The sequence below is a fragment of the Lithobates pipiens genome, unplaced genomic scaffold, assembly GCF_037356315.1.
Source record: "Lithobates pipiens isolate NorthernLeopardFrog02 unplaced genomic scaffold, aLitPip1_a1.2 Scaffold_13, whole genome shotgun sequence".
Lineage (NCBI taxonomy): Eukaryota > Metazoa > Chordata > Amphibia > Anura > Ranidae > Lithobates > Lithobates pipiens.
This window is the reverse complement of record NW_027507718.1, coordinates 261,100,135-261,122,399: the sequence shown is the minus strand read 5'-3', so window position 1 is coordinate 261,122,399 and position 22,265 is coordinate 261,100,135. Positions and strand designations below refer to the sequence as shown.

At 41.3% G+C, this 22,265-nt stretch overlaps 1 protein-coding gene across 1 annotated transcript in view; it reads right to left on the bottom strand.

Moving 5' to 3' along the window:
• LOC143974822 (melanopsin-B-like) overlaps positions 1–22,265 on the bottom strand; it is a 243,179-nt gene that overhangs the window by 7,416 nt on the left and 213,498 nt on the right. Inside the window, exon 9 of the mRNA XM_077476563.1 lies at positions 3,970–4,113. Within this exon, the coding sequence (XP_077332689.1) occupies positions 3,970–4,113 (144 nt within the window). The remainder of the gene's footprint in view (positions 1–3,969; positions 4,114–22,265) is intronic.

The following is a 22,265-nucleotide window of genomic DNA, read 5'->3' as shown; positions in this document are numbered from 1 at the left end:
CTGGCAGGGAAGGTGTTAACACTAGGGTGGCAATCAAGGGGTTAAATGTGTTCCCTGGGAAGTGTTTCTAACACTATGGGGGAGTGGACTGACAGGGATTACAGAGAGATCACCGTTCCTAATCACTAGGAACAGATAATCACTCTATACGCCTCTGACAGAATGGGGATCTATTTGTTTACATTGACAGATCCCTGTTCTGGCTTTCTGTGAAGCAATCGCGGGTGGCCAGTGGACATCGCGGCTGCCAGCCACATGCATCATCTCTGGCGCTGTGCACGTGCCCGCTGTATCTATTGCACAAAGCGACATACACCTACGGCAATTTGCACAAAAGAGCCGAAAAAAGAGCCAACCTGCCACATCAGGACAGTGAAAACACCCTCAAAAACATCAGGAGCATCAGGGCAGTGAAAACACCCTCAAAAACAGTACAGCTCAGTAGAGTATTTGATACTTTTTTTATTTGCACTAACCAAATTTTTTTTAAAGCAAGTTTTTGGGGCATCCATTCCTTTCTTCTGCAACAAGCAGTATTGATACACATTAATAAAAACTGCAAGCATTTTCTTTGCATGTTACTAAACTTCTGTGCATCACTACTGCTTGGGCCATAAGGAGGAAGTGAATCTCCCGAAAATTTGTTCTGGAAAAAGAACTAAGTACAAATAAAAAGTAACCTGCTATGGCTACAGTCACCTAACATATAACATATTACATAGATGCATAGTTACATAGTTAGTCAGGTTGAAAAAATACACAATTCCATCTAGTTCAACAAAAAAAATTAAATAAATTCCATATACACAATCTTTCACCCACAGTTGCTACAGCAGGGGAAAAAATTCCTTCCAGATCCCACGAGAGGCAATTGGATTTTCCTTGGATTAAAGCGGTAGTAAACCCGCAATTTTTTTTTTTTAAACCTGCAAAGCAAAAGGCATAATGAGCTAGTATGCACCGCATACTAGCTCATTATGAAATACTTACCTTAGAATGAGGCCCCGACATCTGGCCCGATCCACGCCGAGGGAGCTGACATGCTCCCTCGGCGTTTCTTCCGGCCACTCACAGCGTCGGAGCCGCGATATCGTCACTCCCGCGCATGCACACGGGAGATTTCATTCCGGCCGGCCGGCCACTGCCGGATTTTAAGGCCCAGAATCCCCTTGTGCGCATGCGCCGCTGCAGTCAGCGGCGCATACCGAGGGGAATATCTCCTAAACCGTACAGGTTTAGAAGATATTTTTTTTACCTACAGGTAAGCCTTATTATAGGCTTTCCTGTAGGTAAAAGTTAAAAATTTGAGTATACAACCACTTTAACCTTCCCTTTAAATGTCAGTACCCAGTTATATTATGTACATTTAGGACAGAATTCAGGCCTTTTTAAAGCAATCTACTGAGCTGGCAAGAACCACCTCTGGAGGGAGTCTATTCCACATTTTCACACTGAGCCCTTGTACACACTGTCGGAGAATCTGTCGGAATGAGTCTTATCGGACCGTGTCATCAGATAATCCAACTGTGTGTGGTATGCATTGGACTGATTCCGTTCGAATCTCCGTCCAACCCAATTTTCCAACATGTTGGAAATATTTCCCGACCAACTGGGCCGGACGGACCTAATCCGATCATGTGTAGAGCATTTTGATCGGACCAAGTGCCACGCATGCTCAGATCAAATTCCTACATCAAAGCTATTGGCTACTAGCCTGAATGTAGTCCCATCGTAAAACAAAATTACGTCATCACGTTCTGAAAGATCGGATTTTTCGCCAACTTGGCCCAACCGTGTGTATGCAACAGTTTCGGACACAATCCGTCTGACTAAATCCGACGGGCAAAATCCGACGGATTTGGTTGGCAAAATCTCCGACCGTGTGTACGTGGGCTTACTGTGATCTTTCCAAGCCTGCAGTCTTTACCTTACACATTAGTCTTGAGTGGGGAACTGTGTCAAATGGTTTTGCTTTTGCAAAATCCAAGAATACCATGTCCACAGAAATCATGTTTGACAACTTCTGTCTTTTTTGACAACTTCTGTCTTTCATGAATCCATGCTGTCTGTTGCTTAAAATATTTTTTTTTCACCATTGTGGATCATTTGGATCTCTGTCAATACCATTCCCATTATGGATATGATCTCCCCCATGCGGGAGATGAATCAAGTATTTAATAAATTTGCCTTCAATTTGTCCTCAGTCACCCACTCTAGATTATTTTGTAAAGGGCCTACATGCTAAGACCTGATCTTTTTATTATTGATATATTTGAAGAATTTTTGGGGGTTTTTCCTACTATCTTTTGCAATCTGCCGTTTGTTTTGAATTCTTTGCATCCTTGATTTCCTTTTTACATATTCTGTTATATTCTTTGTAGCATTTAAATGATGATATTGTTCCTGCATTTATATATGTTTCTTTACTTATTATTTTTAGCGATTTTAACTTTGGCTTTGAGCCATAAAGGTTTTATTTTTATATTGTACATTCCATGGGGATATACTTTATAGTGAATTTGCATACAGTCTTTTTGAAGAATTCACATTTATGTTCTGTGTCCATTGATGGCAATATCCCCCCCCCCCCCCCCCCAGTCTAAGTCTTGGAGAGCAACCCTATTCCTTGGAAAATTTGCTCTCTTAAAGTTACGTGGTTTTCAGGGGCGGACTGACCATTGGGCCACTCGGGCACTGCCTGAGGGCCCCGTGCCACTAGGGGGGCCCCATCAGGGTTGCCAGCCTCAGTAAAACCAGGGACAGTATGTAAAAATTTGTGTTTTTTTTTTACATCTGTCTCTTGTAAATGTCCCTTACCGACATCCTTTTGGTCTAAAAATCCAGAGATTATAGTTGCCCCACCTCTCCAGTACCTTCTCAGCCCATAGAAACATGTCTGTGTATACTGTGTGATTGTATACTGTGTTTGTGTATACTGTGTGGCCCCATAATCTCTGATTGCCTGGGGGCCACATAATCTCCTATTGCCCAGGGGCCCCATGAGTTGTCAGTCCGCCCCTGGTGGTTTTATTTCCGTATGTGTTTGTTGTTTACAGCTAACATTAAATTCAATCATGTTATGGTCACTGCTACCCAGATGTTCTTTTATATGAATATTAGTAATAAGCTCTGCATGGTTTAAGATGACCAGGTCCAGCAGAGCGTCATTCCTAGTCGGGGCCTTAATAAACTGGACCATAAAATTGTCTTGTAATAGGTCTATAAATTTTTGCCCTTTAACTGTGCCAGCAGTGCAATTACTCCAGTCAGTTTCCGGGTAGTTAAAATCTCCCATGATTATCACTGTCGCAGCCCTTTCCATCTGTGCAAGGAGCTGAGTCTCCACCGCCTCGTGGCACTGGAAGCTCTACAACAAACTCCAATGATAATGTTTATATACTCACACCCATGTACAGTTTCACCCATAATGCTTCAGACTCATCACACTCTCCATCTTGGACGATGGTCTAGAAAAAATACAGTGCTTAGGCTTTAGGGATCTATAGAACACCAACTATTCTAGAGCTTTGTTTACATTTTAGGATTTTGTCAGTATCAGCCACCCCAATGCATCTGATAGTGTTAAACTCCACCATGTTATTTTGTATAAGACAGGTAAAACAATTATTAAGGGATAATTCTTTTTTTCAGTTTTTTTTCCAAGATGCAGAATATTGAACTTGGATAATTATGTCTACCTATATTACAAATTCGCAGAATTGTCTAAATTCCCCTAGGTCCAACTTGTTCATAATGCAGTTAGGAAGAGCTGTGAATGGTGAATGCCGCCATGAACACATGGTTAGAATATCTGTGTTGATTAGCTCATCTCTTTAAACCAAATTAAAACATGATTTGCTAATACAAGATGCAAATAATTTTTTGTAAATATTAGTATTATGTCAAAAAATTACATTATTATGTATACAATATTTGTTAACTGTAATATGGGCACATATTATACTTTACCTTCCCCTGTGGTAAAGCATTGCAGCTCCAAGCCTTCAGTAGCATCTCACCCTTCTGTTCTCGTTTTTGGTTCAGTGAAAAAGAATTGCTTCTTTGAAAGCATGCATTCTTGTAAATTGCTTCTTGTTCTATGTCACTGAGTATCTAAAAGGAAAACAAATGCTGTGGTCACAGATAATAAATAGTTCAATTTGGTAATATTAGGGGAGAATAACAGAAGTCAAGTTTTTTGTAGGAAATGTATGTCTTTGAGTGTTTTATACAATCTAAAGACAGTCATGCCTGACCAATCTCAGTGGATGGAATTGACTGACTGGCTGGCTGGATCTTCTTGCATGTTTGCTCTTGATCCCCTGAGATCAGACCAGGTTGTTTGCTAACATTATTGGCTGACATAGACAAGCATGATAATTCCATTAAGATACTAGAAAAGAATTGATTAGCACTTGGGCCTTCTCATCTCATGTATGTGGGAACTTGAACCTTTTTCTTTTCTTTAAAATCGCAACATTACCCTATTTACATGAATGTAAACAGAAGGATGAATGTTGGTTCTATCAGTTTTCAAAGTGATAAAAACTGTAATTATAAGCATTGTCAGTGTGGAACATTTAGCCAATTAATTAAACTGTTTAATGAATATTTCTGCATAATTCATTTATCATATATGATCAAAGGAAACTTTTATTTTTTATAAATTCTTACAGAAATCATGTTACAGTTATCAGAAACAGGTATCCCACCAATAATATAACATCACTTTAATAATAATAATAATAATAATAATAATAATAATAATAATAATAATAATAGATTTTATTTATAATGCACTTTACATCAAAAAGATCTCAAAGTGCTATAAGTTAAAATGAACAATTTTACCGACAAAACAAACATCTAAAACGAATAAAAAGCTTTGCTAAAAAGAAATGTCTTAAGGCCTTTTTTAAAACATTCAGTAGATTGAGGAGCCCTAAGGATGTCAGGTAGGGCATTCCACAGGTGCGGGGCAGCTGCACAAAAGGCCCTGTCTCCCATTGTCCTTAGTTTAGTTCTGGGTATATGAAGAAGATTTGCGTGAGTGGAGCAGAGGGAACGTGTTGTGTTTTGTGAGTTAAGAAGTTCTTTAAGACATGGGGGGGGCATGTCCATAAATACATTGATGTGTAAGAAGGGAAACCTTATACTCAATCCAGGCGGAAATAGGAAGCCAATGGAGTGAGTGGAGAATGGGGGTAATTGATTATACCACCTGCCTATACCACAACCAATCCGCCTTACTATTACAATTATTGTCATGCTACATGATCTTAAGCGTATGTTAATTCCTCATCATGTTCTTTATAGTCAGTCAAACAAAAAAAAAACACAGATTCTCTTTTTCTTTGACCATGAAAACCTCATGTTAATATCGAAATATATAAAAAATAAAAAGAAAGAAACAGAGAGAGAGAAAAAAAGGGACAATCCCCTCCCACCCTTTCCCAGCCAACAGCGACAATAGCCCTACCTATATCAATTTGGTACCCCCCCTTCAAGCCCCTCCCTATAAGCAAGGTAAAGGGCCCATATCTTATATCGATATTTCTCATCTTGCTCTTTCACATCATGGTGAGATTCTCCATTTGTTGGATTTCTGCAATTCTGGCAAACAACTGTGCTCTAGTTGGGGAGATATTATTCTTCCACAACACAGGGATGCACACCTTCGCTGCCATGAGAAGATATTTTAACAGTGAGTTTTTATATTTTTTAACAGACATAGGGACATCATGCAACAAAAAAAAAACTGCCGGTCTTTACCCAAGAGAAACACCTGTGATTATTTTAACCATTTCGGCAACCATCTTTCTGAACTCCTTTAGCCCCGGGCATTCCCAAAATATATGTAGCACAGTGCCTTCCGCCTCCTGAAACCCGCCAGCATACATCTGACACCTGTGGGAATATCCCATGCAATACGACGCGTGTTCTATACCATCTGGTGAGGATTTTATATCCTCCCTCCTGATACCTGCTCACCAATGATGCCTTGTGAGCAAACAGTAAGATCCTGTCCTTCTGCATCTGGGAGAATGTAACCCCACAATCCCTTTCCCAAGCCTGCAGGAAGGTAAGATCTTGTGGTGCTTCTAGTCTGGTCAGTAGGGCATACAAATATGAGAGGGAGTGATTCAATGACTCCCCCCGCTAAACATTTCTGCTCAAACCCAGAAGGCGTCTGAATTGCCGTGTATATATTTGACTTAGAGCAAAGAAAGGCGCAGAGTTGCGTCACCCGGAGAAAATCTAAATCTGGTGCAAAATCACATTCAATTTCTCTTCTAGTCAAACGATTGTCCACTGAGAAACCTATGAGCCTATTTTTACCCCGTCACCATACAGTACTAAATTCTGGATCTGTCAATCCCGGCTGGATAGCCTGTGTGCCCAAAATTGGAATCATAGGGCTCCGGTGTAACGACATAGTCGTATTTTTGAAAATCTTTTTTAGTGGATCATAAGGTAGCGCCTACTGTTGGGTGTCTCCTCACTGCCTGTGGGATGTCTGTTTCTGATAGCCAAACCAACCCTTCTAAGCCCACATACACACGGTCGGAGATTTTGCCAACCAAATCCGTCGGATTTTGTCCGTCGGATTTTGTCCGTCGGATTTTGTCCGTCGGATTTAGTCCGACGGATTGTGTTCGAAAATCTGTTGCATACACACAGTCGGGCCAAGTTGTCTGATTTAGCGGTTGCCAAGAACGCGGTGACGTAAGCCGTGTACGGCGGGACTAGAAAAAGGAAGTCCAGCACCACGTCTGGCACCCTTTGGGCTCCTTCTGCTGATCTCGTGTTTTAGTAGAAGTTTGGTGAGAGACGATTCGCGCTTTTCAGATTAGTGATTCAGATCGCTACCGCTCTTCAGTTTGTGCTTGTCTTTGCGTATCTGATAATCAGTGCGTGCAGTCATTAAGTATTTGCTTCTCATTGTGGACTATATCTTGGTATAGTACGCTTTGAAAGGCATTTTTTATTGTCTGCTTGCTTCTGCTATTCAGGTCGTCAATTTCAGGCCTTGCTGTTTATCGGTACTTTCTGGTGTCCATTCTGACCAGCCAACCGTTTTCCAAACATGTTTCATCTACGTACTCATCGTACAGTTTGTGCTGTGCAGGGGTTCTTACTTTGACTTTGACACAAGCACAGTCCATGAACAGGGAGGGGAGGAGTTTGTGGACCAAGAATTGGTTGCGCCAGCGTCACCAGTTCTCCCACATGCCTTTGCTCCGTGAGATCTGTGAGAATAATCCTGATCATTTCTGGATTTTTCTCAGGATGACGGACCCCGTTTTTCACTGTCTGCTGGCTTTGCTCACCCCTTATATCACCAGGCAGGATACCTGCATGCGGCAAGCCATCACTCCGGAGCAGAGGCTCATCGCCACGTTGCGCTACTTGGCGACAGGTAGAAGCCTTTCAGGACCTCAAGTTCTCTACAGGCATCTCCCCCCAGGCTCTGGGGATCATTATTCCAGAGACCTGTTCTGCCATCATTCAGCTCCTTCAGAAGGACTATATTATGCTAAGTTTTAGCCTTAAACATCACATTCTATGTATTTCATGATTGCTAATGTCTTGCATTTCTTTCCTCATTCCCTAATTACCATCATTGCAATATGCTCTAATTCATATGCTCTGCCCCTTTGTCCTCATGCAGATTTGCCTCACTAACTTCCCCCCCATGCTCTTCTTGGCCCCTAAAACTATAGTCTAGTCACTTAAAAATGTCTTTTGGCAGCTCCATAGTATTGCTTTACCCTAAACACCCCCTAAAATCTCTACAAATGTGATGTGTGTGCTTCAATTCATGCAAAGTAACCTTTTTTTGTTTTTTTGGAGTTGTGCCAAACTCTAGGAACCCCCCTCTCCCTAACTGCTAGCTCAGCTGATAGCAATCTTCTATCTGATGACTTGACCCAACCCAATACCTTTATCATGATCACATTTATGGACAAATTCACCAAAGCATGTAGTGTAAGGGCCTGCCTCAATACTTTCAAATGCTATTTTTATTTTTTAAACACATAAATTTTCTTGCTATGTAATAGCAGAATGTCAAAATGTCCTTCCATTTTGTTATTATGACACTTCTTACCTGTCCGGTGGGCTGCCAATAGTGTAACTAAGGAGGGGCTTCACAAAGTGTCACACATTATTTAGGCATTCAGCTCTCAATCAAGTGGAGAGTGTTACCTGTCCTAAACATCCCCCCTCATTTTTTAGCAAGGGCCCATCAGATGGGGGGGGGGGGGGATATGACTCTCATAAGGGGACCTTATACTTTAGGCTTTAAATACTCATTTCTAAAAATGTTATACTAATTTTGCCAAAAAATATGGGTGTCTAATCTGCATGCAATGTTGATTTGTCAAATTACTAGTTCTTTTTCTTGTGTCACTACACAGTGTCCTTTCAACGCCACAGGAATGGCAGACTGTGGCCTCCCACTTTGCCATTTTTATTATAGTTGTGCCTTTTTCACCAACAGTGCAAACCCAAGTTCGGAGCGAGATGAGGGGACAGTCTCTTCTTCAGATAATCTTATTATGTTGTGGGTCTGCTACACACACACCTTGTTTTTGTAATTAATATATGTAGTGAATTACTGACCAAAATCATGCTCATTTTCAGCACCATGGCAGGAAAATGGCATGATTGTCCAAATTTACACATCACTGTGGGTGCTTTTTACTAAGGGCACATCCACTATGCACTACAAGTGCACTGCAAAAGTACACCTGAAACTGCACTTGAAGTGCAAAGTGGAGTTGCCTTTAGTAAATCGCACTCCTTCTCAGCACAAACTAAAATTTGACTACAAATACATTTTAAGCCCAATGAAAAAGGAAGCCACACATTGTTGAGAATTCAACTTTTTAATGCAAGCACATTCATATGTGCGTTTATTAAAGGTTTTTACAACAAACCAAGAGATTTCGTGTATCCAAAACAGAGTTTAATCATATTTTTTTTTACTTGTTTTTTTTTGTGTAAACAGGCATGTATCAAACCGTAAAATACAGAACACAGGAACTTACAAAGTTCAACTTGGAAAAGTGAAGACAATATCAGACATGAGTATGTACAAACTGGGCTGATATTGCCTTCATCACATGGGGTGTGACCCCTGAAAAATCCAAATTTGGAAGATGCACACAGTGTGTCAACATGTGCTATCTCCCATCATGGGGGATCAATGTACATGCTTTGGGGCTGCAACCCCTGCATCTCAGACACTTTCCACAAAACATGTTCATTGATCCCCCATGATGGGAGATAGCACATGTTTACACACTCTGTGCATCTTTCAAATTTTTAATTATGCAAAATATAACATTTTTATGTTAAAAAGCAAAAATAAAACCCTCTCTAGTTTTTTAGTTTTTACACTCTCCCCAAAATATCAATGATGTTCTTCATTTTATTTTTAACATCATTGATGTTTTGTTGTACAATTTCCAAATCCCTATTGCACCCCATTATCTCCCCGATTAAGATCTGGGCACTTTCACTGGTAAAACGGAAATCTTCCTCCACATCACCTAGAAAACAAAGCAAACAAACACACCATGTAATCCAAATATGGTGATATACATTGATGAGCTTACCGGAAGCTGTGTTCTCCGACACTCACCTGTTGTGGTGACAATTTGTCCAACCTCCACGATCTCTCCTTCCTCCTCCTCCTCCTGCTCCTGCTCCTGCTCCTCTGTTTCTTCTTTTGGAAGTTGCCCTTCTTTGGGAGGGGTGTGGTCCCTGGTGTCCTCATGGTCCCTGGTGTCCTCATACTTGCCGAGTCTTCTCTCCCCTATGAGAATGTAAACAAAGATTAATTAGCACACAGAGGGCAGAAATAGGAATCTGAAACATTGCTTGAAAGTGTTGTACAATTGTGTTTTTTGGGCCGAGTTACAAGGTGAGAACATTATTGGGGACACTTTGTTAAGCTGGAATACTTCCCTGCAGAACGATGTATCATACGAACGAACGAAACCATGACCTTGAAAGTGGCCATTTTAAAATGCACAACATGAAATCAAAGCACATGGAGCATGTATGCAAGCAAGAATAATCATATGAACACACGACAACTACTTACTTTTTTTAAGAACACGCTTGATCCTTAGGTACTGCTCGTGCTCCCTCAGTTTCAGGTCTGACCAGCGTTTTCTCAGTTGATTCTTGAATCGGCGTACCCCAAAATTCTTCAGAAGACTCTTCACAACTTTATTCATGATCTTGGCCTTTCTGATATTTGGATTTAGGTAAGGTCCATACTTCCCATCATAGTCGGTCCTGTTCAATATGTCGACCATCTCCAACATCTCTCCAAAAGACATATTTGAGGCCTGAAATCTTGTCTTCCTGGATCGGGACGTTTCAGGCTCCGGGCTTTCCTCACCCTCCTCTTCGTTAGTGGAACTATTAGTGCGCACCTGTGTTCTCTCTGCCATGTGCTCTCCCCACTGCGAAGGGGCGGGGAATAGTCTGGAAAGAACGTCAGGGGCGGGCGGAGTTTCACGCATGCGCACTGTATATAAAACGCAACAAATGTGTATCGTCCGTACGATCTGGGAGGAGAGTGTGAGTCACGGACACGGCGAACGTGGAAACGAAGGTAACATTTTTAACTTGGTGCTTCACTAGACTAGACTGCTTGTATCTAGGCCGATGTTGGGACAAGATTAGGAGGGATTTTAATTGCATTATTAGTATTTGAGGGTTTGTCTTGTGTTGTGTCTTGCAGACAAAATGGATCCATTCAACAATGGGGCTATTCATAGAACTGTACATGGAGATGCCCTGCCTGTGGCAGTTACACAACAAGTTTTATAATGACAGATCAAAGAGGAACGCAGCACTGGAGAAACTACTTGCTTTGTTGCAGATCAGGGTCCCCACGGCAGACATGACCTATCTGAATCGCAAAATTGTGGCCATGAAGCTTACATATTTCAGGGAGAGAAAGAAGCACCTGGAGTCCTTGAGAGCAGGAGATCCAGATGCTGTTTATTACCCCAGGATGGTGCACTTTGACAGGCTGCATTTTCTGGTAGACCAAGGGGTACCCAGGCCTCCACTCAGGCCACCACTCTCCAGGCTTCCTCCAAGGCATAAGAACGAGGGGGTTTAGGTCGCGCTATGAATTGTGATTCTGGTAAAAGCGGCCCCTATTTTAATTTCAACCCAATGAGGGTGGAAACAGAGAGGTAAAGTGGGGGGGGGGGGGGGTAGGTTTGGCGCTATACCGTTTAGTATTTAAAATTCAGATAAGCAATAAGCAAGAATTTTCCAGCGTGCTGGATAATAAAATAAAATAGAGATAGAAAATAAAAATAAAAATAAAAATAAATATGTGTTCCCAACTGATATAAATGTGCTTATCAACAAACGATCATTATATATTAAAAACCATAAATGTCATAGAAATCATAAATTAATGAGCCATAAATTAATTAAAGCAACATACAGTTACTAAATGCCAGTATTAAAGTGCAGAGTGCCAGTGACAAAATGCAAAAATATAATTGCTAGTAATGTGAAAAAAGGAACTATAAGGGTAAAAAGGTGAAGACCAATAGTATAAAGATTGAAATATAAAACATATAATATATATATAGTCCGATTATCTGTTCCATATATCGGGTCCTCACATAGTGCAACTGTGATTAAAAGTACGTGCAAAAAGTAATTACATAGGGAAAAAATGCGTAAAAATGCAAAAGGTGAAAAAATGTGGTAAAATTTAAAAATTTAAAAAGTAAAAAATAAAAATAACACTAAAGTTGAAAAGTAAAAAATAGAAAATGAAATAGAATAATGTCCCAAAAAGTGGTGAGAAAAGTAGTGGGGTATCCTCTATAAGTGGAGGTAAAGGGAAGAGGGAAGGTGACTTCAACTGTTGCTCCCGGTGCTCTGTGACCACTTTTGCAATTGCTCTCACCAGAGTTATGACCCCGTCCAGGGTGGATCAGCCTTCACAGTATCAGCCACTGTGTTGCTCTCTGGCTTGCCTCTATTGTGGTTCTGGGAGTCCCTCGTTCCTCCGTTCGTATGCCGTGCTCGATTATATGTAATGAGTAAGAGGCATATCCATGGTGTAGTATGTCTTTTAAAATTAAATTTTTATTAGATAGGTAAAATTACTCACAAACATCCGTTCGTATATGCTTAAAAAAGGAAAGGAAGGAAAGATCGCGTTCGGCTGCCTCGTCGTATGAGTTGGAGGTGTATGCTGTCTGGCCACGCTCTACGCGTTTCGTCATCAAAGACGTCCTCTGGAGCGGCCATCTGCATACACCTTTTTCTATATATAGGGTGTAATGTGCCAACACGCATGCGCGGAAGACCCCGCCGTCATTTTGATAGAGGGAATGCCCTCTATTAGTGTAATGCTGAACTTATTAGGCTAGGCAGGGGATTGTTCAATGCGCCTGTGTTAATATAAATATATAATGCCGAAATATGGTTGGACATTACTCCCGTGTATATAGGGCTATAAAAATACTGACACTCCTTACATTAAACAGAACATGATATAAAATACAATTAAAATGGAACATGAAATAAGAACATTAAATGAATTCGTAAATAAAGGGGAAGTGGAAAATGCTGTGTGAATACAACAGAATAGTGTAAAGCATTTATTTTTAAAAAGGAGTTTTTTGAAAAAGGATTTTTCTGAAAATTATGTGTGTACGTTTATCCCTTCCTGGAAAAGAAGTTCCTAAGGGAAGTGATATGAATATTAAAATTAGATTATGGGCGTGAAGTGTTGTGTATTTGTTTATTTCTAAAATAATTCTAAAATAATTAAAAGTTTCGGATGGGAATAAACATGAGGCTATTGTGAAAATAGTGGATACAAGAGAATATGAAATTAAATAAGACAAATTATAAAATATAAAAGATATACAGTATATATAAAGTGTGAAGGGAAAGGAAATATATAGTAATGATGGAAATGTTAAAACACCCAATGATTTTGTGTTCTTTATCCTTATAATTAAAATAATTAAAAAGAATTGAAAAGAAGATGGGGTATGTGTTATTTAGGAACCTTGAATGAATAACATTCGACCCTTTTATGCAGACTGTGTGGGTAAAATCTAGAATAGGGTGTGGGAGGAGAAGGAGATAATGGAATGAGTATAATATTGATATAGAAATTTGATGACGAAACGCGTAGAGCGTGGCCAGACAGCATACACCTCCAACTCATACGGCGAGGCAGCCGAACGCGATCTTTCCTTCTCTTCCTTTTTTAAGCATATACGAACGGATGTTTGTGAGTAATTTTACCTATCTAATAAAAATTGAATTTTAAAAGACATACTACACCATGGATATGCCTCTTACTCATTACATATAATCGAGCACGGCATACGAACGGAGGAACGAGGGACTCCCAGAACCACAATAGAGGCAAGCCAGAGAGCAACACAGTGGCTGATACTGTGAAGGCTGATCCACCCTGGACGGGGTCATAACTCTGGTGAGAGCAATTGCATAAGTGGTCACAGAGCACCGGGAGCAACAGTTGAAGTCACCTTCCCTCTTCCCTTTACCTCCACTTATAGAGGATACCCCACTACTTTTCTCACCACTTTTTGGGACATTATTCTATTTCATTTTCTATTTTTTACTTTTCAACTTTAGTGTTATTTTTATTTTTTACTTTTTAAATTTTTAAATTTTACCACATTTTTTCACCTTTTGCATTTTTACGCATTTTTTCCCTATGTAATTACTTTTTGCACGTACTTTTAATCACAGTTGCACTATGTGAGGACCCGATATATGGAACAGATAATCGGACTATATATATATTATATGTTTTATATTCCAATCTTCATACTATTGGTCTTCACCTTTTTACCCTTATAGTTCCTTTTTTCACATTACTAGCAATTATATTTTTGCATTTTGTCACTGGCACTCTGCACTTTAATACTGGCATTTAGTAACTGTATGTTGCTTTAATTAATTTATGGCTCATTAATTTATGATTTCTATGACATTTATGGTTTTTAAGATATAATGATCGTTTGTTGATAAGCACATTTATACCAGTTGGGAACACATATTTATTTTTATTTTTATTTTTATTTTTATTTTCTATCTCTATTTTATTTTATTATCCAGCACGCTGGACAATTCTTGCTTATTGCTTATCTGAATTTTAAATACTAAACGGTATAGCACCAAACCTATTCCCCCCCCCCCCCACTTTTCCTCCAAGGCATCCTTCACCCCCAGCTGAGGCTTCTGATGTCCAACCTGGGCCTTCCAGGCAGCACCATGTGGTGGGGCCCAGCTTGAGACAGGTATTGCATTGTTGAACATATTTCTTGTGTTACATTTAACCACTTTCAGACCGGACCATTTTTCTGGTAAATGACCAGAGGTCTTTTTACACTTTGGCACTGCGCTGCTTTAACTGGTAATTGCGCGGTCATGCAATGTTGTACCCAAACAAAATTTGCGTCCTTTTCTTCCCACAAATAGAGCTTTCTTTTGATGGTATTTGATTGCCTCTGCGATTTTTATTTTTTGCGATATAAACGTAAAAAGACCGCAAATTTTGAAAAAAAATGATATTTTCTACTTTTTGTTATTAGAAAAATCCAATAAACTCAATTTTAGTCATACATTTAGGCCAAAATGTATTCAGCCACATGTCTTTGGTAAAAAAAAAAGTCAATAACTGTATATTTATTGGTTTGCGCAAAAGTTGTCACATCTACAAACTAAGGTACGTTTTCTGGAATTTACGCAGCTTTTAGTTTACGACTGCCTATCTCATTTCTTGAGGTGCTAAAATGGCAGGGCAGTACAAAACCCCCCCAAATGACCCCATTTTGGAAAGTAGACCCCCCAAGGAAATTGATAAGTGGCATGTTGAGCCCATTGAATATTTTATTTTTTTGCCTCAAGCGATTGAATAATGACAAAAAAATTTTTTTTTTTTTTTTACACAAAGTTGTCACTAAATGATATATTGCTCACACATGCTATGTGTATTTTTGATTTCACTTCTCACTACCTTTTACAGTTTTGAAGGCCATAAAATGCCAAGATGGCACAAAACCCCCACAAATGACCCCATTTTAGAAAGTAGACACCTCAAGCTATTTGCTGAGAGGCATGTTGAGTCCATGGAATATTTTATATTTTGCCACAAGTTGCGGGAAAATTACAAACTTTAATTTTTTTAAATTTTTTTTTCACAAAGTTGTCACTAAATGATATATTGCTCACACATGCCATGGGCATATGTGAAATGACACCCCAAAATAAATTCTGCTGCTTCTCCTGAGTACGGGGATACCACATGTGTGGGATTTTTTGGGAGCCTAGCCGCGTACGGTGCCCCGAAAACCAAGAACCGCCTTCAGGTTTTCTAAGGGCGTAAATATTTGACTTCACTCCTCACTACCTATTACAGTTTTGAAGGCCATAAAATACCAAGATGGCACAAAACCCCCACAAATGACCCCATTTTAGAAAGTAGACACCCCAAGCTATTTGCTGAGAGGCATGTTGAGTCCATGGAATATTTTATATTTTGCCACAAGTTGCGGGAAAATGACAAACTTTTTTTTTTTTTTTTTTTTTTCACAAAGTTGTCACTAAATGATATATTGCTCACACATGCCATTGGCATATGTGAAATGACACCCCAAAATAAATTCGGCTGCTTCTCCTGAGTACGGGGATACCACATATGTGGGACTTTTTGGGAGCCTAGCCGCGTACGGGGCCCCGAAAACCAAGCACCGCCTTCAGGCTTTCTAAGGGCGTTACAGTTTTGAAGGCCATAAAATGCCAAGATGGCACAAACCCCCCCAAATGACCCCATTTTGGAAAGTAGACACCCCTAAATTTAGGGGTACACTAGTGAGACTAGGTAATAAATGGCGGGTGCCCTGAAACTATAAAAAAATAACTAACCAACCAGCGTCACCTGTAACAGTTATATGGTGATCACTGGTGAAAGGGTTAACTAGGGGGCAATCAGGGGGCTTTATGCGGTAGTATATGGGGGTCCCTGGCGCTATAAAAAGCTGCGGCGAACCTAAATACCTACCTGCCTAACTAGCGTCACCTGTGACACTAATACAGCGATCAGAAAAACGATCGCTTATTAGGCTGGGTTCACACTGGAGCGATGCGGGAACGCCACGAATCCGCGGCGGGTTCCCGCATCACATGCCTCCCGGCGGCAGTTCACACTGCCCTATGCGAACTGCTGGGAGTGTCAGTGAAATGTTAATGACACCCCCAGATCAGTTCGCATATCGCAGTGCGATCTGCAAACTCGGATCGCATGGTGTGAACACCCATGCGATCCGATTCTGCTGCGGACCAAAAAAAGGGTCCCGTGCGAGTTTGCGGCGGGTGCGACACGAATTCAGCCATACTATCTGTATGGCTGAACTCGAATCGCACAGAGATCGGATGTGATTTTCACTGCAGTGCGGTGCGAATCACATCCGTTCTCAAAAACCGCTGCAATGTGAACCCAGCCTTAGTGACACTGGCGACGGGGGTGATCACGGGGGTAAACCTTTATTGGGGGGGTTAGGGGGGTACCTTAGAACTAAAGGGGGCTAACCCTAACTGCCCTAACAGTTATTACAGTCACAAATGACACCCGCCGGGTGATCAGGGGGTTAAACCTTTATTAGGTAATAAATGGCGGGTGCCCTGAAACTATAAAAAAATAACTAACCAACCAGCGTCACCTGTAACAGTTATATGGTGATCACTGGTGAAAGGGTTAACTAGGGGGCAATCAGGGGGCTTTATGCGGTAGTATATGGGGGTCCCTGGCGCTATAAAAAGCTGCGGCGAACCTAAATACCTACCTGCCTAACTAGCGTCACCTGTGACACTAATACAGCGATCAGAAAAACGATCGCTTATTAGGCTGGGTTCACACTGGAGTGATGCGGGAACGCCACGAATCCGCGGCGGGTTCCCGCATCGCATGCCTCCCGGCGGCAGTTCACACTGCCCTATGCGAACTCCTGGGAGTGTCAGTGAAATGTTAATGACACCCCCAGATCAGTTCGCATATCGCAGTGCGATCTGCAAACTCGGATCGCATGGTGTGAACACCCATGCGATCCGATTCTGCTGCGGACCAAAAAAAGGGTCCCATGCGAATTTGCGGCGGGTGCGGCGAATGGCTGAACTCGAATCGCAGAGATCGGATGTGATTTGCACTGCAGTGCGGTGCGAATCACATCCGTTCTCATAAACCGCTGCAATGTGAACCCAGCCTTAGTGACACTGGCGACGGGGGGGGGGGATATCGGGGTTAAACCTTTATTGGGGGGGTTAGGGGGGTACATTAGAACTAAAGGGGGCTAACCCTAACTGCCCTAACAGTTATTACAGTCACAAATGACACCAATGCAAAAAAAAATAAAAATGCATTGGTGTCACTGTGACTGGGGGGGCAGGGGTAATTGGGGGGGTGATCGGGGGGTAAAGGGGGGGTGTGAGTGTGCCTGGCATGTTCTACTGTGAAGTGTCGTGTTGGTGCAACTCACCGATCCTCTCTCCTCGGTGCCGGAACGAAAAATACCGACACGGAGGAGAGATTACATCACTTCCTCTCCTGTGTTTACATTACAGGAGAGGAAGTGATGCAATGCTTCACTCCCATTCGTCAGGAGCGATCGCGAGGGGGTGGCCATGAATGAATGGCCGCCCCCTCATCCCGGATCGCTCCTGCACGGATACCGACCGCCGCTGGCACCGGTGGGGGGGGGGCCCGATTGGGCCCCCCACCCGCGGGAAGGCAGGGACGTACAGGTACGCCCATATGCCTGCCCGTGCCATTCTGTCGACGTACATCGTCGTGCGGCGGTCGGGAAGTGGTTAATGATGTTAACTAGATGTTCTTATTGATCAGTAAGTTGAGATTTCTCCAAGTGGTTTACATCTCAATAGACAGTAGTGACCAAAAATGATTGGGACGGGAAAGAAAAATGCTGGTGTCAGAATGATAGTCTGTTCTATTTGGTAACATTCAATTAGCAAAAGCCAGGAGCACAAAATGTTGTGATTGATGATCAAAAAACTAAAACTATGTCCCCTTTTCATACACAGGAAGACCTCAGTCGGGGGGAGGCTGTGGCAAGTGGCAGCCAGGAGGTCCACCAACGCCCTCCTTCTCCTGCCCCAGCTACAGGAGCCCAGCCACAGCCTGGAAGGATGCCTGGTGGGAAGTCACAAAGGAAGACCAGAGAGTGATGGCCTGGGTTGAGTCTGGTGTGCCAGAAGATGCAGCCTCTTGAAGATCCACATCCTGGGGACAGAAATGGCATCTGCATTTCCTGCTCTCTAGGACTTCGGGACCAGACTTCTCTCCCTGAGATATCTACTCCTCAGGCCACCAATTTTTTAATATCTCATTTAGTCATGTCTGCCCTGGGGGCCAAAGGCTGCACCAAAGTTAAGAAGTTTCTCCAGTGCTGCGTTCCTAGTTTTATTTTCTAGCAAACAAAATACATTTTTTTTTTCTTTGATGAAATACTTGTGTAATGTGTTTTCCTTCAAAAAGTACAGTTTATTTGTGAGCAGGCAGGTACATTTCCAAAATACAAAGTGAACTAAATAACAAGGGGTACCAACACTAAACAACCTCCTGTAGATTAAAAAAGAAAAAGAAAATATAAAAAATACAATAATGTTGTTGTTGTAAGTTTACACCCAAAAAAAAAAAAAAAAAAATAAGGAGAAATGAGCAAAGTGTCTTTAAAAGAGATTTTTAGGGAATCCCCCCCCCCCCAAAAACATCCAAAAAATAAAAAACAAAATTAAACATTGTGTAGATGTGACGCAAACTAAAATTGTATTGCTGAAATTGTTAAAAAAGAGTAATGAAATCCGTTCGGGAGAAGTGTGTGTGACTATGAGCATCAAAAGAAGTTTGTTCTTGCAGCATTGTTAAAGAACAAGAGAATGCGCTTGATGAATGAATTTTGAACAATGCAGCGTGATGAATGTGCTATATCGCTTACGAGCAGTAGTTTTACCTGAACGAGCGCTTCCGTGTCGGAATTTGAATGTGAGCCTGCGCGGCACTTGGTCCGAACAAAATGCTCTACACATGATCGGATTAGGTCCGACCGGCCCAGTTGGTCGGGAAATATTTCCAACATGTTGGAAAATTGGGTCGGACGGAGATTCGGACGGAATCAGTCCGATGCATACCACACACAGTCGGATTATCTGACGACATGGTCCGATAAGACACATTCCGACGGATTCTTTGACCGTGTGTACGCGGCATTAGAGAATATCGATCGTCACTCAGTTCATATGGACCCATGGCTTTTTCTTTTGAAACACACACCAATCCACTACCCTTGCCAGATGCAAAGCCTTTATTAAGAGGCAGTGACTCAGAAAGTGTTATGAACCAGAGATAGTCATAAATTAGCTTTTTCCAAAGGGAAAAAGCAATTACAGCAGCTTATATTTCTTTTAACACTGGTTTCTTCTCTATACTATTTTCTTCTCTATACTTTATTTCTGTTAAAGTGCTGTAAGGCACTGACTGTCAAGATTGTGGAATGTGAATATGTGTCACAAAGTTTTTTTTACCTATATGGTAAGGTGTTCAGGAGTTGATGGCTGACATGGAAAAAACAAACTTGTTGTTTTCTTAGAATATTAATAAGTTCTGTTCTATATCCTGGAGCCCAGATGATTTGTAGAGCTTTGGGTGGGCTTGAGCCACCATTCCTAGGTCCACATCTAAACTAAAAAGTTGAATGTGATTTAATTTAAAGACAAATGTAATGTACCTAGGGCGATTTTATTTAAATGAACAGAGACTGTTTATTTTGCAAAGTGAATGTTCACTTTAGAATATTTATGCTCATTTTGCAGTATGAATGTTCACTTGACCTGGTGAATAAGGAGGCATCATATTCATGTCACTTCAAACATTTCATAACTTGAAAACAATAAATTCAGCTTTTAAACATTTCTTTTCACATGATCGGCTATTCAAACATGGCTTAGCATACTGTATATGCCAAGGTAATAGAGTACTTCCTTTGCTAAATAAACAGTCCCCATTTCTTTAGTAAATAAATCCAATTTTGGTTTTGTGCTGCCCTAGGCAAGACTAAAATCGACACCCCCCATCTAAACTTGTCCCACCATTTCCTATTCGGGGTGGCTATAGTAGATGTTCCGGGTCTCTGGTGGCTGTGCGGGGTCTCTGGTGGGTGTCAAGGGTCTCTGGTGAGTGTGCAGGGTCTCTGGTGAGTGTGCAGGGTCTCTGGTGGACTGTATGGTAGTAACCCCCCCACCATTAGTCTGCCACAATGATCCCCCCACTAGGAGAAGAGATAGGAGTATGAAGGAGAGAGAGATGGGGACATGGAAAAGGAGAAAAATGAAAGAAGTGGGAGAGGTGGGGGGAGGGTGAGAGAGAGGGGGCTGATAGAGACACCCCAGTGTCCACTCACCTCGCACCCTGGGGCCCACACTCACCACTCACCTCATACATCCCCATTGCCCACACTCACATGTCTCCAGAGGACAGAAGATCATTCCAGCATCACCCAGCATCATCTCTGCAGCAGGAGTCTGGGGCTGATCTGGATGTCAGCTAGGGGATGCCAGGAGTCTGGGCTATGTTCCCCCCAGCTCTCCTGCACTCCCTTCCAGGGATGGATTGGGAAGCGCCCTGTGAGCAAGCCTCTCCTCTTACTTCCTCCTCCTCCTCCCTCCTTACCACAGCCACAGATTAGGAAGTAGGATATGGCTGTGGAAGAGGTGGGAAGAAGGAGCCACTGCCGTGCCCAATCTCAGTGTCAGGCAGGGACAGTGTGGGGAAGGAGTTCAGGTTCACAGGTTGCTGCTGTCAGGTCTGCCGTGGAGCAGTGGAGTCAGCGGCGAACAATGTTAGGAATGTTGCAGGGATGGCGATGCTGCTCCAGGCAAATGTCTTGTTTGTTTTGCGGTATATTCGACCTGATAACGCACATAATAGTACAAAGCTCAAGCAAAAAAGAAAGACATTTAGATTTTGTATACTATTGCCAAAGAGGTAAGGGGTAAAGAAAACTTGGAATAAAATGTAATTAAACCAAAGACAATACTCGCCTTTGTTCAAATCTCAAATTATAAAATGGAAAGAGAGAGAAGTCTAAAAGGAAATAAGACAAACATATTTGGTAGCACATAAAACAAGGTATGAAGAAATTATTCATTTCTGATTATGCAAATACAAATTGAAGTATTAACAGCACACATTTTTCCTGAAAAATTTACAAAATGAGAAAAAGTATGGGAAAAAAGGAGAAAAAAAATATTCTTATGCCAACTAACGTATAACTATATTATTATTTTGTCCCCTAACCTCCTCCTGAATAAAAACAAATGTTTTTTTTTTTATAGAAGTATTGGTCTATTCAACACTATATCACTGTCTTAAGAGTCTTCATCCATGGTTCAGTACAAGTCCTTTTTTACATTCAATGATATCCAGTGTCATTCAAATTTTCCTTTGCCTCTAGGGCATCAAGCAGATGCCCCCTGTAGGAGAAATGTCAAGCTGCATTGGACAGTGCACCTGTAATCCCATAGCCAGCCTAATTGATACACTTCCTACATGGTCTGGTTCAAATGCCAGCAGCTCCTATTAGGTGCTTCCCTATCACAAGAGCAGCTGCACCTCGAGGTAACCTTGCCACACTTGAGAACCAGGATGAGAAAGGAATCCGTGCAGTCATGTGATTGTTGAATGAAACTCCATTCTACATTATTTGGCAGCTTGCTTGTAAATAGCTGAGGTCACACAATAGAGGGCTCAAGACAAATCATAATGAACTAGAAATGCAGCCTATTAACACAGCAGGCACTTATAATGTATGTAAAAATGTACTCAAATACTTTAAACTATGTGAAGAGCAGAAAGGTAACTAACCCTCACCTAGGATAAAAAAAAAATGAATCCAGCTTGTTAGACTTTTTAATATATTAATATTCTACATTTTAGTCTATTTACTGTGAAATAACATTCTGCTTAAACATAAGCCAATGCGTTAATGCACATTGCTCCATATAGGCTTTTGTTATTACTCCTAATGGGCTTTTGCAACTAGTCAGGTAATCCATTTTGTTACTGCATACCATTCCACTTTTGAAGTGCACCATTCTATTAAATAAAGTGATTACAATTGCTTCCCGATACCTAAGTAATTAAACCTTGTAAA